Raw genomic sequence first — 15,183 nt, 5'->3', positions numbered from 1 at the left:
TTGAGACTTGTAGGGGTTATAGAATTACTTAGCATGACTATTTGGAATGAATTATACACTTGTGACCCTTCTTAGGCATAGTCTGGGATGCATTAAAGGCAGTGACAAGGGACTATTTTATAAAACAGACTAGTTGGTGTTCTTGAGCCCAACGTTCTAACCTAGCCCAGTGTCTTACTGTAATCAGTCATTTAGAAGAACATCATAAGAGCTCTGGGTCCATTGCGACTCTTAGAGAGCTTCAACAGGTTAAGTTGCAACCTAGCAGTTTATATAGTGAACAGTTGCATTTTATAAATACTCTCTTAAAGCATACTCATTATGAACATATTAAGCTTGGAAAGCTTCTGGCTGTTAAGCTCCACAGAGCCAGGGCTGATAGGAATATATTAAGAATGAAGGATGTTATAGGTCAGTTTCTAACTAGATCTTCTTTGATTCGGGAACACTTTATAAGTCTTAGTAAAGTTTTTATACTAATGATCCAGTAGCATAGCCGGACCTCAATTTCTGCACACTCATTTTTTCTCCCTTCCTCCCATGAAGCAGTAAAAAAATTAATACTTTGGTTGGCAGGGATCCTCAGGCTCCACCAGCTGAAGTCCTCTCTGTTGCCCCCAAGCTTTCTCAGTCCCAGGGCAGTTGACAGCACCCCCCTGCATGCTCAGTTCAGCCAGCATCCCACCCCCTATTCAGGCATGCTCCAGGACTTAGCTCGGGGGCTCTGGTGAGGACTGTTCAGCTGGTGGGGCTTGGAGATCTTTGCCAGCTACACTAGCAATGTATGCTGTCACTGGGTGGGCCTGAACCAAAACTGGGGCCAAGGCCCAATTGTGGCTATGCCACTATAGCAATCAAACGTTAAAAGCTGAAGATAATGATAACTATTTGGCAGCTCTTGATCTCCCATCATTGTCCACTGCTCAGTAGGCTACTTTAGAGGGGGCTATCACTGTGAAGGAGGTACTGCAGATGATTAAAGAATTACCAACTGGCAAGGCACCTGGGCTGGATGACCTCACTAATGAATTTTATAAATCCTTTGCAAGCAAATTGGCTCCTCTGCTGGCAATGGTGCTCAATTCCATTTGCAACGGAGAACCTTTGCTACTCAATAATGGAGGCCTGGATAGCAGTGATCCCTAAACCAGATAAGGATAACTCTGAATCTGTTTCCTGTCGTGCTATATTGGTGCTTAACGCTGATGTAAAAAGTTTGACCGAAGTATTGATGAACTGTTTGACAATAGTCCTGCATTCTTTGATCCATCCAGATCAGGTTGACTTTGTTGCTGATCATTGGGCAATGGATAATGCAAGAAGGATTATGGATTTGCTTTTTTTTTTTCTAAGAAAACCATTATGCCTTCTATGCTTAGATGATAAGGCCTTTGCTAGAGTTCATTGGCTATTCATGGATAAAGTGATGGGAAAAACTGAGATGGGATCCTTCTTTCAGGGTGGGATCTAGGCTTTCTGTGCTTCTCCAAAAGTTTGTGTCCATATTAATGAACAATATTCTGCATTGTTTGAAACTAACCAGGGTACCCAGTACCTATGTTATTTGCTTTGGTCATGGAGCCATTTGCATCAGCTGTAAGAGCTAATCCTGATGTTATGGGCATTCAGGTGGGAAATCAAGAATTTAAGATTGTGTTATTTCCATAGTTTCAGGTTTTAAGGTGAACATGGCAAAACAGAGGGAGTTGCGGTAGATTTTTCCCAGGAGTGTTTAGCTACCCTGCAGTTTTCTTTCTCCTTTAGGTGGGTACAGAGGGGGATTAAATACTTGAGGGTTATTTTGACTAAGAATATTAGGTTATTTGTTTTCAGCAAGCTACCCAGCATTAGTAAAGGATCTTTCCAGGAATCTGAAACGCAGGGATACTGTGGAGCTATCTTCATTTGATAGAAAAGCTACCTTAAAAATGAATATTATTCCTCATTGGGTGTGGTGTATTTATTCCAAGTTTTCCAAGTTAAATTACCTAGAGTTTTTTCTGTCCGGTCTTCAGGACCGGTTAATCAAGTTTGTTGGAATAATAAAAGACCATGACTCCCTCAATTAGTTTTTTATAGAGATAAAAAGAAGGAGGGGTCTGGGGGTTTCAAATCTACTTTGGTGTTATAGAGCAGCCCAAGCTCACACTGAGGTTGAATGTTGCCAGGACCAACTTCAAAAGCTGTGGATACCATTGGAACAAGCCATGGTTGGAACTAAGCTGCTGAAACATGTAATGTGGCTCCCTCATAAATAAAGAAACTTATCAGTGGACATGTGTCCAACTGTTCTCACCACTTTTTCCTGTTGGGATTCTCATTTCCCTCAGTTAGACTCTTCTTTGTTGCATCATATTTATTTGTTACATTTGTATCCCACACTTTCCCACCTTTTTGCAGGCTCAGTGTGGCTTATATATTACCGTTAACGGCGTTAGCCGATTCCAGTCTGAATGAATACAAGATGATATTGTGGTAGTTAAGGTGTATGTATGGTGGGTACAATTGGGGGGAACTTAGAGAGGGAGAGGGGGAGGAAGAGTCAGGTAATGTTCATTACGGTCTTTGGTTGCATTGTGTCGCAGGTGTCCAGGTATTTTTATGTTATGTTGGGTCGGTGGGGTATGCTCTTCTGAACAGGTCTGTCTTTAGTGCTTTCCAGAAATTTAGGTGGTCTAGCGTAGTTTTTACTGTGTTTGTCAGTGCGTTCCATAGTTGTGTGCTTAAGTAGGAAAAGCTGGATGCATAGGTGGATTTGTATTTGAGTCCTTTGTTGCTTGGGCAGTGGAGGTTTCATACCCCAGTTGCCTTCAATCCATTGTTTTGTTTTGGTTTGATAGAGAGGAATTCCCTGGGGTAAGCAATCTGGGGACAGTTTTTTGAGGAAGAAGCTTTGATCTCTTTTTGCACTCTTTCACAGCATTACCAGCTCCCTCCAGCGGATTTTTATGCATGTATGCAATTGAAGTATTTCTTTTTTTTTAATTCTTTATTTATAATTTTCTAATTTTACAATCACATAACATGACTGCAAAAGCTGTAATTGAATTTTACAAAAAAACAGAAAAAGAAATATAAATCTAGGAGGTATAACCACCTCTAGGTAAATACTTTCATTTATTTAGTCCACTATTAAGTGAGGCAAAACACAATGCAAAAATTCAAAATAAGAAATACTATAAACATACGAGCAGGAGAACTACTAAGCCCACAATCGAATTTAACAGCATTAGCCTACAGGGATTATTCTGATTAGAACGATTCTCTTCCTCCTTAAAGGCAATAAAACTTTGCATTTTCTTTGGATCGGTAAACATATAAACAGAGTTAAGAGAGAGAAAGCATCTGCAGGGAAATTTCAATAAGAATGTTCCTCTGCTTTAAACCCCAAAACTCACGCCTTCGTTTCAAAGTTTCTCTGTTTAAATCTGGAAATATTTGTATTCTGGAACCGAGGAACAATGCCTTCATATGTTTAAAGTATAAACGGAAGATGTTATATCTGTCAGATTCAAACACAAATGATACCAAAAGAGTGGTACGCTCAGTAATTACTTCAAGGGAACTTTCAAGAAATTCAGTTAGATTCAATCCCTGTTGCGGTTGTATTGAAGTTCCTTTTCCTGTAATATATTGAGCTCGGGTAATTGGAGGATATGCTTCTTTCGGAATAGCCAGAATTTCATTGAAGTATTTCTTTAACATATCGATAGCCGATATAATCGGAGATTTCAGGAAATTAAGCAGTCTTAGGTTTAATTTTCTGGCATTATTATCCAGGTACTCTAATTTCCTATTAACAATCTCCCTTTCTTTCGTGGCTGCCCCTGCTAAAGTTTGTAAGGATTTTATTTTGCCTTCTAGCTTTAGAATTTTTTCCTCCTGTTTTTGAACAATCTCAGACAAAGATATATAGGTCTTTTTCAAACCACTCGTTTCTTCTGTAAATGTTTGAGTTACCTGGAGAAGAGAGCCGGTCAGCTCTTGAATCGCATCCCATAGGGTGTCCAATGTCACCACGTTCGGTTTTTCTCTTCTCTTCCAGGTCACGGTAGCAGACCCCAGGGAAGGAAACGGTATCTCCCGTCCTTCACAAGATAGTAGCTCTGGGGTAGAAGTAGCAGGGGGGCCTCCTCCAGATAACAAAGAAGCAATCACCACTCCGGATTGTTCTTTGATCTGCTCCTCTGCTTGTAAAAAGCTGCTACCCAGTCTGGGAGGTGTCATGCTCGAGGGAGAGCTCAAAGAGATCTCCTCTGTGCTGCGGGCTTCCCTCTCTGAAAGAGAGAGGGAATGTCCGTTCGCAGTGGGCGTTGGAGTTCCCAGTGCCTGAGTAGCAAACATCGTCAGTGTAGTCTGGCGAAGTACGGGGTTCCCTCCAGGGGTTAAGGAGGCCTGCCCCCTGGATTTCCCTTTTCTTTTCCCCATGTAAACGGGGGAAGAAAAGACCGCTTCCGCCGACAATTCAAGACCGTTCAGGAGCTCAGGTACTTGCTTCTGCTCAAGACGCCATCTTGCCTCCGCAATTGAAGTATTTCTTACCTACTCTTCATATCAAACAACAATGCTGCAGGAGGACTCCTTTTTGGTAGTAAGGGGTTGATCTCTTGTATTTATAAATATCAGCATAAAAGATCCTGACAATTTATTTGCTTAGAGTCAACTGGGAGAAAGGGTTACATTTTGCTGCTGAAGAGTGGGACACTATGGAAAAGAGGTTAACAAGAAATTTCCTTAGCTGTGTCTGTAAAAGGAATAATGCAGCTAAAGTTATGTATAGATGGTACCTTACACCAGCACGGCTCCACATATTACTGGGGGTATCCTCGCTTTCTTGGAGGGGCTGTGATGATAATGGCTCAATGAGTCCTATTTGGTGAAGCTGTACCAAGACTAAAGCCTATTGGAGAGATTGCAAAGTTGACTGTGTTGCCTACTTAGTAGATCCCAGATGTATTTCTTTTTGGTAAACAATCTCCTGGCTTCACTCAGTTTCAATCTTTGCTCATTATGCTTTGAGTGCAGCAAAATTAATTTTGGCAGGTCACTGAAAACAACGTACCACTCTATCTTTGTTGAAGTAGATAACTAGGTTATGGTACATTTGTGATATTGTAATGCCTGGCTGCTTTTATGAATCATATGTTCTCTAAATGGAAGAAAATTTGGGAGCCTTTCCTACTTCGTTGTTCATATTGACTATGTCTCATTTATATATTAGATGTTTTACTCATGGGTTATGTAAGGGGTAGATTGAATATTATACAGCATTACATAGTGGCATTAATGGAGTGCCTGTTTCTTACCCTTTTTACTGTTAGAGAACTCAGTGGGGAGGAGGGGACGGGAGAGTAGATGCAGTATATAATATTTGGAGGTCAAATACAAATGGAAGGGCTTCAATAAATTAATAGAAGTGTTACATATGTTTCACTGTTTGCTTTATGTTAAATTCTGTTTTTGGGAGGATTCATCCCTTTTTCTTGGGTTCATCAGATTATGGAAATATACTTGCTTCAGGATGTAATATTGTTGGTTTTATTTGGCCTTTACAATGATTCCTGTTATATACTTTCTTTGTTGGACTTGATTCTCTTTGTGGTGGTTGTGTTTGGATTCAATAAAGTCTAAAAATTAAAATAAATAAATGAATCATCATCTCATTATCTTCTGTGGTACTTTAAATATATACTTCAAACTACGCATTATGTTCTGAGAGGACTTGTTGCCTATTTATCCCTGCTCTAAGGAAGATACATTTTGAGGAAGTCAGGAGAGATTCATTCTCAATTGCAGGACTTTGAAATGAGCTTCCTTTATACATCAGGATAGCAGCAGATGCTGCATTTTTTTTTTAATTGCTGTAGAGTTTCTTATTTTATGAGAATATGAGGTAGACATTCCAGCAGATGCTTAATGTGGACATGTATTAGATGACTTTTTGTCACATAGCCAGCTATGTTAGACTACCTTAAACTAATAATGTTGTTCAGATTATTCATGTTATAGTTTTTGGGGTATTTTTTTTTTTTTTTTGCCTTTAGCAGAAACACTTGAAAGCAAAGCACAAAAATAGAAACAAAAAAAGAGAAAAAAATAGCATTTTAAACCACCAAAGTATGTGCTAATTAGTCCGAACGAAGAAGAAAAACACCCTTGAAGCAAAAGGGCTATTTAAGAAGAAAAACATACAATGATAAAGATGGAGGACAAAGTTCTACCTAAATTCTTGTCAAAATAACATACCTAGTAGATGATAAAACAACCACACATTTGCATGTGTACTGAAGTTGAAAGGTGCCCGCTAGGGACTGGACCCATTATCTACATACCAAAAATTTTTTCTTCTCTCTTGAGTTGACTTAGGTGTGGGAAAACCCAAACCTTTTGTCCCATATAATTGTCATTTTTAAACTTAAAGAATAATCTCAGAACATGATCACGATCCTGACAAAATACAAATGTGGCAATGAGTAGCACAGCCGACTGCTTTGGATTCAGAACTTTCCAAATACCCTGTAAAATCCAAACTGTCTTGAGTTAAATTAGCACCAACTGCAGAAGCATCCCTTCTAGTCTGCGGCAAAGTTTTAGAAGAAATGAAATAAGTTTTTGCAAACGGGGACAATGTTTCCTTAGCAATATGCAATATTTCTTCAATATAGTCTTTAAGAATGTCTCCAGGTGATAGGAGATGTTTTGGAAAGTTTAAAAAATGCAAATTAAAGTATCAGAATTTTCCAGAGTCTCCAGATATCTATCAGTAAGCATTTTATCTTTTATAATAATTGATTGAACTTTCTGCAAGTCAGTTGCCTGACTTTCTGTTTATCCAGTCTCACTTGAGCACTTTTCAAATTTTCTGTAGTAGTTTTAGAAATATCTTGATTTGACAAGACTACTGCAGTTAAGGTAGTAATAGAGTTATGCATTACCACAATCGCATCCCATAGCAACTCGAGTAACAGTCTGTGGTTTCTTCAGTGGAGGTACTACTACTTTTGGCCTTTGAGTATCCAATACCTGGACAGATTGAGATGAACCCGCCACAGCAGACGACCCTGGCGTCTCAGAGGCCTTCTCTCCAACTGTAAGTTCTTCCGATGGCACTTCAGCAATCAGTAAGGGGCTCCCCTCTGCAGCTGGCACACCGTCCTGTGGTGCTGGGACCGATTCTGTTCAATATATTTGTGAGTGACATTGCCGAAGGGTTAGAAGTTTGCCTATTTGCGGATGATACTAAGATCTGTAACAGAGTAGACACCCGGGAGGGAGTGGAAAACATGAAAAAGGATCTGAGGAAGCTAGAAGAATGGTCTAAGGTTTGGCATTTAAAATTTAATGCGAAGAAATGCAAAGTGATGCACTTAGGGAATAGAAATCCTCGGGAGACGTATGTGTTAGGCGGGGAGAATCTGATAGGTACGGATGGGGAGAGGGATCTTGGGGTGATAGTATCTGAGGATCTGAAGGCGACGAAACAGTGTGACAAGGCGGTGGCAGTAGCTAGAAGGTTGTTAGGCTGTATAGAGAGAGGTGTGACCAGCAGAAGAAAGGAGGTGTTGATGCCCCTGTATAAGTCGTTGGTGAGGCCCCACCTAGAGGATTGTGTTCAGTTTTGGAGGCCGTACCTTGCGAAGGATGTAAAAAGAATTGAAGCGGTGCAAAGAAAAGCTACGAGAATGGTAAGGGATTTGCGTTACAAGACGTATGAGCAGAGACTTGATGACCTGAACATGTATACTCTGGAAGAAAGGAGAAACAGGAGTGATATGTTACAGACATTCAAATATTTGAAAAGTATTAATCGGCAAACGAACCTTTTCTGGAGGTGCGAAGGCGGTAGAACGAGAGGACATCAAATGAGATTGAAGGGGGGCAGACTCAAGAAAAATGTCAGGAAGTATTTTTTCACGGAGAGAGTAGTGGATGCTTGGAATGCCCTCCCGCAGGAGGTGGTGGAAATGAAAACGGTAACAGAATTCAAACACACGTGGGATAATCATAAAGGAATCCTGTTCAGAAGGAATGGATCCTAAGGAGCTTAGCCGAGATTGGGTGGCAGAGCCGGAGGCGGGGATAGTGCTGGGCAGACTTATACGGTCTGTGCCAGAGCCGGTGGTGGGAGGCGGGGCTGGTGGTTGGGAGACGGGGATAGTGCTGGGCAGACTTACACGGTCTGTGCCCTGAAAAGCTCAGGTACAAATCAAGGTAAAGTATACACAAAAAGTAGCACATATGAGTTTATCTTGTAGGGCAGACTGGATGGACCATGCAGGTCTTTTTGTGCCTTCATTTACTACTAGTAAAAAAGGCCCATTTCTGACACAAATGAAACGGGCGCTAGCAAGGTTTTCCTCGGAGTGTGTATGTTTGGGAGAGTGTATGTGAGAGTGACTGTGTGAGAGTCAGAGTGAAAGTGTGAGTGTGTGTGTGTGAGAGAGAGAGTGAGTCTGGGTGTGAGTATGTGTGTGAGAATGAGAGTGTGTGCAAGTGTGTATGTGAGACAGTGTGAGAGTGTGTGTGTGTGTGTGTGTGTGTGTGTGTGTGTGAGAGAGAGAGTGTGTGTGTGAGACACAGATTCTCTGTGAGAGTGAGTGTATGAGACCAAGCGAGTGTGTGAGTGACTGTGTGGCACATAGAGAGTGAATGTGATACATTGTGAGACAGAGTGTGTGAGAGTGAGAGTCAGAAAGACATTGTATATGAGAGAGAGAGTGTGAGCCTTGCCCTCCCAATCCATGGCCATCTGTCCCCTGCCCCCTCCATTCATCCTTTTCCAGCAATTCCCCTCTCTCCCTGAGCCCTGCCCCCTCCATTCATCCCTATACAGCAATTACCCTCTCTCTCTGAGCCCTGCCTTGCAATCCATATCCATCCATGCCCATCTGTCCCCTCCATTCATCCCTATCCAGCAATTCCCCTCTCTCCCTGAGCCCTGCCCTCCCAATCCATGCCCATCCATGCTCCTGTCACCTGCCCCCTCCATTCATCCCTATCCAGGAATTCCCCTCTCTCCCTGAGCCCTGTCCTGCAATCCATATCCATCCATGCCCATCTGTCCCCTCCATTCATCCCTATCCAGCAATTCCTCTCTCTCCCTGAGCCCTGCCCTCCCAATCCATGCCCATCCATGCTCCTCTGTCACCTGCCCCCTCCATTCATCCCTATCCAGCAATTCCCCTCTCTCCCTGAGCCCTGCCCTGCAATCCATATCCATCCATGCCCATTTGTCCCCTCCATTCATCCCTATCCAGCAATTCCCCTCTCTCCCTGAGCCCTGCCCTCCCAATCCATGCCCATCCATGCTCCTCTGTCCCCTGCCCCCTCCATTCATCCCTTTCCAGCAATTCCCCTCTCTCCCTGAGCCCTGCCCTCCTAATCATGCCCATCCATGCTCCTCTGTCCCCTGCCCCCTCCATTCATCCCTATACAGCAATTACCCTCTCTCCCTGAGCCCTGCCCTGCCCTCCCAATCCGTGCCCATCCATGCTCCTGTCCCCTGCCCCCTCCATTCATCCTTATCCAGCAATTCCCCTCTCTCCGAGCCCTGCCCTGCAATTCATATCCATCCATGCCCATCTGTCCCCTCCATTCATCCCTTTCCAGCAATTCCCCTCTCTCCCTGAGCCCTGCCATCCCAATCCATGCCCATCCATGCTCCTCTGTCCCCTGCCCCCTCCATTCATCCTTTTTCAGCAATTCCCCTCTCTCCCTTCCATGACCCCCCCTCGCATCCATGCTCTTCTGTCTCCCATGTCCCAGCCTGTCCCGCCCTCTTCCCCCCCCCCTTCGTATCCTTGCTGTCGTTTCTCCTCTGCCCTCCCGCTCCCATTGTTCAACTGCCCACCCTCTTCTCTTCCCCCAACATCCCTTTTTTTTTTCTTTTTAAATTTACCTCCGTGGCGGCGGTTCCGGCAGCGCAGCGTCAGGGAAGGAGGCGGCGCTCCCGACGTCTAGCCTTCCCTTCGCTGTGTTCCGCCTTCTTCTGACGTCATCCTTGACGTCAGAAGAAGGCGGAACACAGCGAAGGGAAGGCTAGAGACGTCGGAAGCGCTGCCTCCTTCCCTGACGCTGCGCTTTGTTTGTTTTTTTTTCCGCCCTCGACGTCATGACGTTTGCCCTGGACGTCATGACGTTTTACGCGAGGGCGGGGCAGAGACGGCTGGCAGCCTGCCTGGCTTCACACCACGAATCCACGAACCCTTCAGAGAGTGTTTGAGTGACTTCAGAACGTTGTCTTCAGAACGTTCACGGTGCGTTTTATTATATTAGATGTTACTATGATTCCAACCTCTGCTCCCCACTCAATGATGCCATTCCAGGTGGAGGAGGTGCAGCCCGCGGTTCAGAGCTCAGAGTAGTTTCCAGCATTCCCAGAGACACCGCTTCTAGCGCCTTAGCAGAAGTTGTCCACAGCAAACCAGACGTTGTGGTAAGGAGCTCTGGTATGGAGGATTGCTGGTAGGGGAGAGTTACCTGGGCTTCAGAGAGGAATCCCTGGTCTTCCTCTTTCACTTTTTCCCATGCCTGAGGAAAACTTCGGAGCATTCCTTGTCTTTTCTATATTAATAATGGCATTCCTTTCTGTTTTATTTTGTATATTTAAACCGCCTTGATTTGCTTGCAAGGCAGGTGGTATATGAAATTGATAAACGATTAATGCGTCCTCCCATCTCACATTATGTTTGTAAGTTTTAACTTGGTGTTTTTGTAATTGTGTGCTATGATTATGTATGTATAAATGCGTATTTTCAAACACTTAGACTTACAAAGTTACGTGGAGGGGCATTTTCATTATGTCGTCTAAAATCTGAATAGGTAAGAAGGTCATTTTCAAAAAAGAAAAACGTCTATCTTTTGTTTTTGAAATTGAAAGGTTTTGTGATTTGGACGTTTTGTATTTTGGTCCATTTTCAAACAAAAAATGTCCAAGTGCAAAATGCACAAAATCAAGCCATTGGGATGTAGGAGGAGCCAGCATTTTTTGTAGACTGGTCCCCCTGACATCCCAGGAAAGCAGTAGGACACCCTAGGGGGCACTGCAGTGGACTTCATAAAATGCACCCAGGTACACATTTCACCATTGCTCCCTTATCTTGTCTGCTGAACCCCCAAAACCCACTACCCCCAGCCATACACCACTACCATAGCCCTTACAGGTGAAGGGGGCACCTATATATGGGTACAGTGGGTTTCTGGTGAGTTTTGGAGGGCTCACAGTTTCCTCCACAAGTATAACAGGTAGGGAGAGGTATGAGCCTGGGTCCACCTGTCTGCAGTGCACTGCACCCACCACTAGACATTTCTAGGGACCTTCATGCTGTTCTGATGGACCTGAGTATAACCTCTGAGGTTGGCATAGAGGCTGGCAAGTAATGTTTTTAATCACATTTTTGGGGGATGGGAGGGATTTAGTGACCACTGGTGGAGTAAGGGGGAGTCACCCCTTATTCCCTCCAGGGGTCATCTGGTTATTTAGGGCACCTTTTTGTGCTTTATTCATTATAAAAACAAGTCTAGCTCAAAACGTCTTAGTGTTAGTCTCGGACGGTTTTGTTCTGTTCCATTAAGGCTGAAAAATGTCTAAGTGTTAGGAACGCCCAAATCCCACCCTTAACATACCCCTGACATGCCCCCTTGTGATTTGCACGCACTTCTGATGGACTTCATAGAAAAACGTCTAAAAATTGGTTTTGAAAATACCAATTTGGACGTTTTTGTGAGAAAAACATCCAATTGCAGATTTATTCCTCTTTTTGGACATTTTTCTCTTTTGAAATTGAGCCCAATAGTAACCTGTGGAACTTTGTAAGTCTAAGTGCTTTGAAAATGAGCCCCATAATTAGTGGTGGCCCTACAATTAGGCCACCTGAAGCGGTGGTCTCAGGCAGCACTCTTGTGAAGTGGCATTGCCCCTACCCTTCCTTCCCCAACCCCCTTCTCTGAAATGACCTTTTTCTTTTCTTTTTTTTTCAAAGGATGGCTGCGGCAACGACTCCCATAGGCTGCCCTGCTGCCGGTCCCAGCCCCTTCTCTATGGGCAGCCTGCCCCTCTGACTTAATTTCCTGTTTCCTCAGAGGCGGGCCGCCCACAGTAGAGAGAAGGAGCCAGGACCGATAGCAGGGCATCCTATGGGAGTCTCTGTCACCACATTCTTTTGTAAAACAAGAAAAGAAAAAGTTAATTTTGGGGATGGGTGGGGAGCAGCAGTGGAGGAACTTGGGGCAACAGCTCATTTTCTGCCTCAGGCAGCACATTTTCATGGGCTACCCCTGCCCCTAATGTATCAGCTGCCTAGGACTTGGTGGAATGTAAATTAATAAATCATAAACATAATCATTTTGAGAGATATCCATTGGTTCCCAGTTTTCCAGATATTGGAATTTGAGGTTCTACCTTTTATCTAGAAGTCCTTCAGTGGAGAAGGAACTCAGTCTTTGTGACTTCGTGTTCAGTGCACAGTCTGAGGTCCTATCAGTAGTGTTTACTTGTGGTTTCTGGTTTCATGGATGTTTAGCTTTCAAGCATTAGTTGCAAAAGCATTGAGAATTTACTCCCAGAATGTGAAATGCTACCCTATTTGAGATCTGATCTGAGCTTAACTAACTGTGATTCTGTAAACTTCTCAAGTTATGGTTGTTTGAGTTGTGTTCCATGATTGTTGGATAGAAGGTTAGGTGTAATTCCTGATTCATACATTATTTTATATTGTAATCATATATTTTTATTATTAAATTGATTGCATTTTGTGTTTTATATGATACTCCGTATTTTATTTGTTTATGCTATATTTGGACTCCACTTTTGGACTCTTTTGTTAAAGCGGCTAATCAGGTTTGAGAAATGAATTAGATCTGTGCTGTATATTTTATAGTTTATTTCACTTGCTACACCACTTGGCTTAATATCGTAACACAGCAGTGTGCAATAAACAAAATAAAACAACTCCAAAATTCAATAGGAAAGCCATATAAATAATGTCCTAAAATATAAGAAAAGGTAAAACACACCAACTCCCAGTCAGTACTGGCTCTGCTTTTTGATTGTAGGCTAAAAATAACTCTATTTTTGAAGAACTGATTTCTTTTGATTTGTAGCTAATATATTCCATGGGTGCTTGAAGAGACTTTTGTCATTACTTTATTTATTAAAAAATGTTATATTCTGCACTATCATCAAAGTTCTAGGCAGATTACAAAATTGCAAACACAGTAATACAGCTCATACACATTTTACAACATTACTAACAGACTCAAAGCAGACATCATTCTCTCTTTAATACATGTTATTCTCAGTGTTTCAGTACCGAAATATATCAATGTGTTGTGCTTCTAATATTGAACAAGTTATAGTCCATCATAGGCCTCAATGAATAGTAAAGTTTTATTTTCTGTTTTAAATTCGATCAAAGTCTGAAGTTCTCTCAACCGTTTTGGGATTATATTCCAAAACTTTGGACCAACTATAAAGAGTATGAAGCCACATGAAATAAGTATTGCTCTCCAGATCTTAATGACTGTCTAGGCTGTTACATATGCAGCTTTGATGCCAATACAAGAGACATTAGTCTATTTTGTACCTTTAAGCTTAACACCTTAAATTTAATCCTTTGTTCTATCGGCAACCAGTAGAGTTCTCTCAACACTGGAGTAGTGTGATCAAATTTAGATATACCTGTCAACACCCTTGCTACCATGTTTTGAACTACTTGTAAAACTCGTCATTGAGTCTTTTTTTAGACCAAGCATTAATCCATTACTGTAGTCAAAACAAGTTGTAATGATATTTGGGATCACTTTTCTGAAATTTGTATGACTGAGCAAGCAAGGTTTTTAATCTTCTCAATACGTGTAATTTCAGAAAAATTGTTTTTTTTCATCCTACATTTTATTTTAGGTATGCTCACATATTTCTTTCCATTTTCTCAGTGCTGTTAAAGGGAAGACACCACAAGTTGGGGACAGAGTGTTGGTGGAAGCTACTTATAATCCCAACATGCCATTCAAATGGAATGCACAGAGAATCCAAACACTACCCAATCAGGTCAGTGCTGTGGACAGGGAACAGCAGTCAACAATCTTTAAAGGCCAATAATTCTTCTCTTGGCATTGGAGCTATGTGCAGAATCTCAGAACATGGTTCACTAATGCATGCATAAATATTTTGCACCTAATTTTGTAACTAAATTGTGTACAAATAAATGTGAACAAACACTGGCGAACGTACTGGTCATCATAAAAGTGTGAATGCACAGGCATGTGCTTGCAGCAGTATTGATATTTTGTGCACAGATTTTATTGGCACTTGGAGGAGTTGTATCTGCATAAATTATCCCCCTGATTCTATATAAGTCACTCAAATTTGGGCATGGAGTCCAGATGCGTGTATAAACTAATTAGTCAATTGGATCAACCAATTATTGGTGTTAATTTACACTAATTTGGGTTTAGTGTGCATCTGCCTGCACACCCAAAATATTTCACATGCAACCCAAAAGGGGGCATGTCCATGGGAGGGGCATTCCCAATATTTAGACGCAGTGTTATAGACATGCCAGGATTTACACCAGGTTAATTTGGGTGCCATTTATAGAATTTACCCTAGTATGTGTCTGTCTGGAATGCTGTTCTGCATATAAATATTACTAGTATGCATATAAATATTACTAGTATGGCACCATCTAATTTTCTGCAATCTAGCATGCTACCCTTCATTTCATGACTCTGGCACTTGTCCCTTAAGCCTGCATTCAGCAATGCGATCACCTCAGCCTTAACTTTTTTTTGTTTGTTCAATTTGTCCATCCATCCCCTTCAGTGAAACAAAAGATGGTGTAATTCATTCTGGCACAAGAAAAGAAATAATACTAACTTTTTTACTTGACCTCAGATTACATGCTAAATCCCCAGTGAAATGCAGGTGTTGATCCTTCAGATCTTGTGCACACTTATTTGCATCAGGGTTTAATAGCTCATGTCATTATTACCATTAGATTTAAATGAGCAGTGTGCTGATATCTACGTAGTCCTTTATGCATAGTTCTTGTGCTCTAAATTCCTTTGAGACTAGGTTGACAGCAATAGCACAGAGAAGTTTGCACGGAACCCACACTAAACTATTGGCAAAGCCTCTTGTACTTTATTACATCATCACTGAGGATGTGTCTGCAGAAGAGTTAG

General features: G+C 42.1%; 1 protein-coding gene across 3 annotated transcripts in view; it reads left to right on the top strand.

Moving 5' to 3' along the window:
* CCAR1 (cell division cycle and apoptosis regulator 1) overlaps nucleotides 1–15,183 on the top strand; it is a 268,378-nt gene that overhangs the window by 74,150 nt on the left and 179,045 nt on the right. For all 3 annotated transcript variants that reach the window (XM_030203453.1, XM_030203454.1, XM_030203452.1), the window contains exon 7: nucleotides 13,933–14,047. In XM_030203453.1, the coding sequence (XP_030059313.1) occupies nucleotides 13,933–14,047 (115 nt within the window). The remainder of the gene's footprint in view (nucleotides 1–13,932; nucleotides 14,048–15,183) is intronic.

The sequence above is a fragment of the Microcaecilia unicolor genome, chromosome 5, assembly GCF_901765095.1.
Source record: "Microcaecilia unicolor chromosome 5, aMicUni1.1, whole genome shotgun sequence".
In the NCBI taxonomy this organism is placed as follows: domain Eukaryota; kingdom Metazoa; phylum Chordata; class Amphibia; order Gymnophiona; family Siphonopidae; genus Microcaecilia; species Microcaecilia unicolor.
This window is presented reverse-complemented; position numbering and strand designations above follow the sequence as displayed.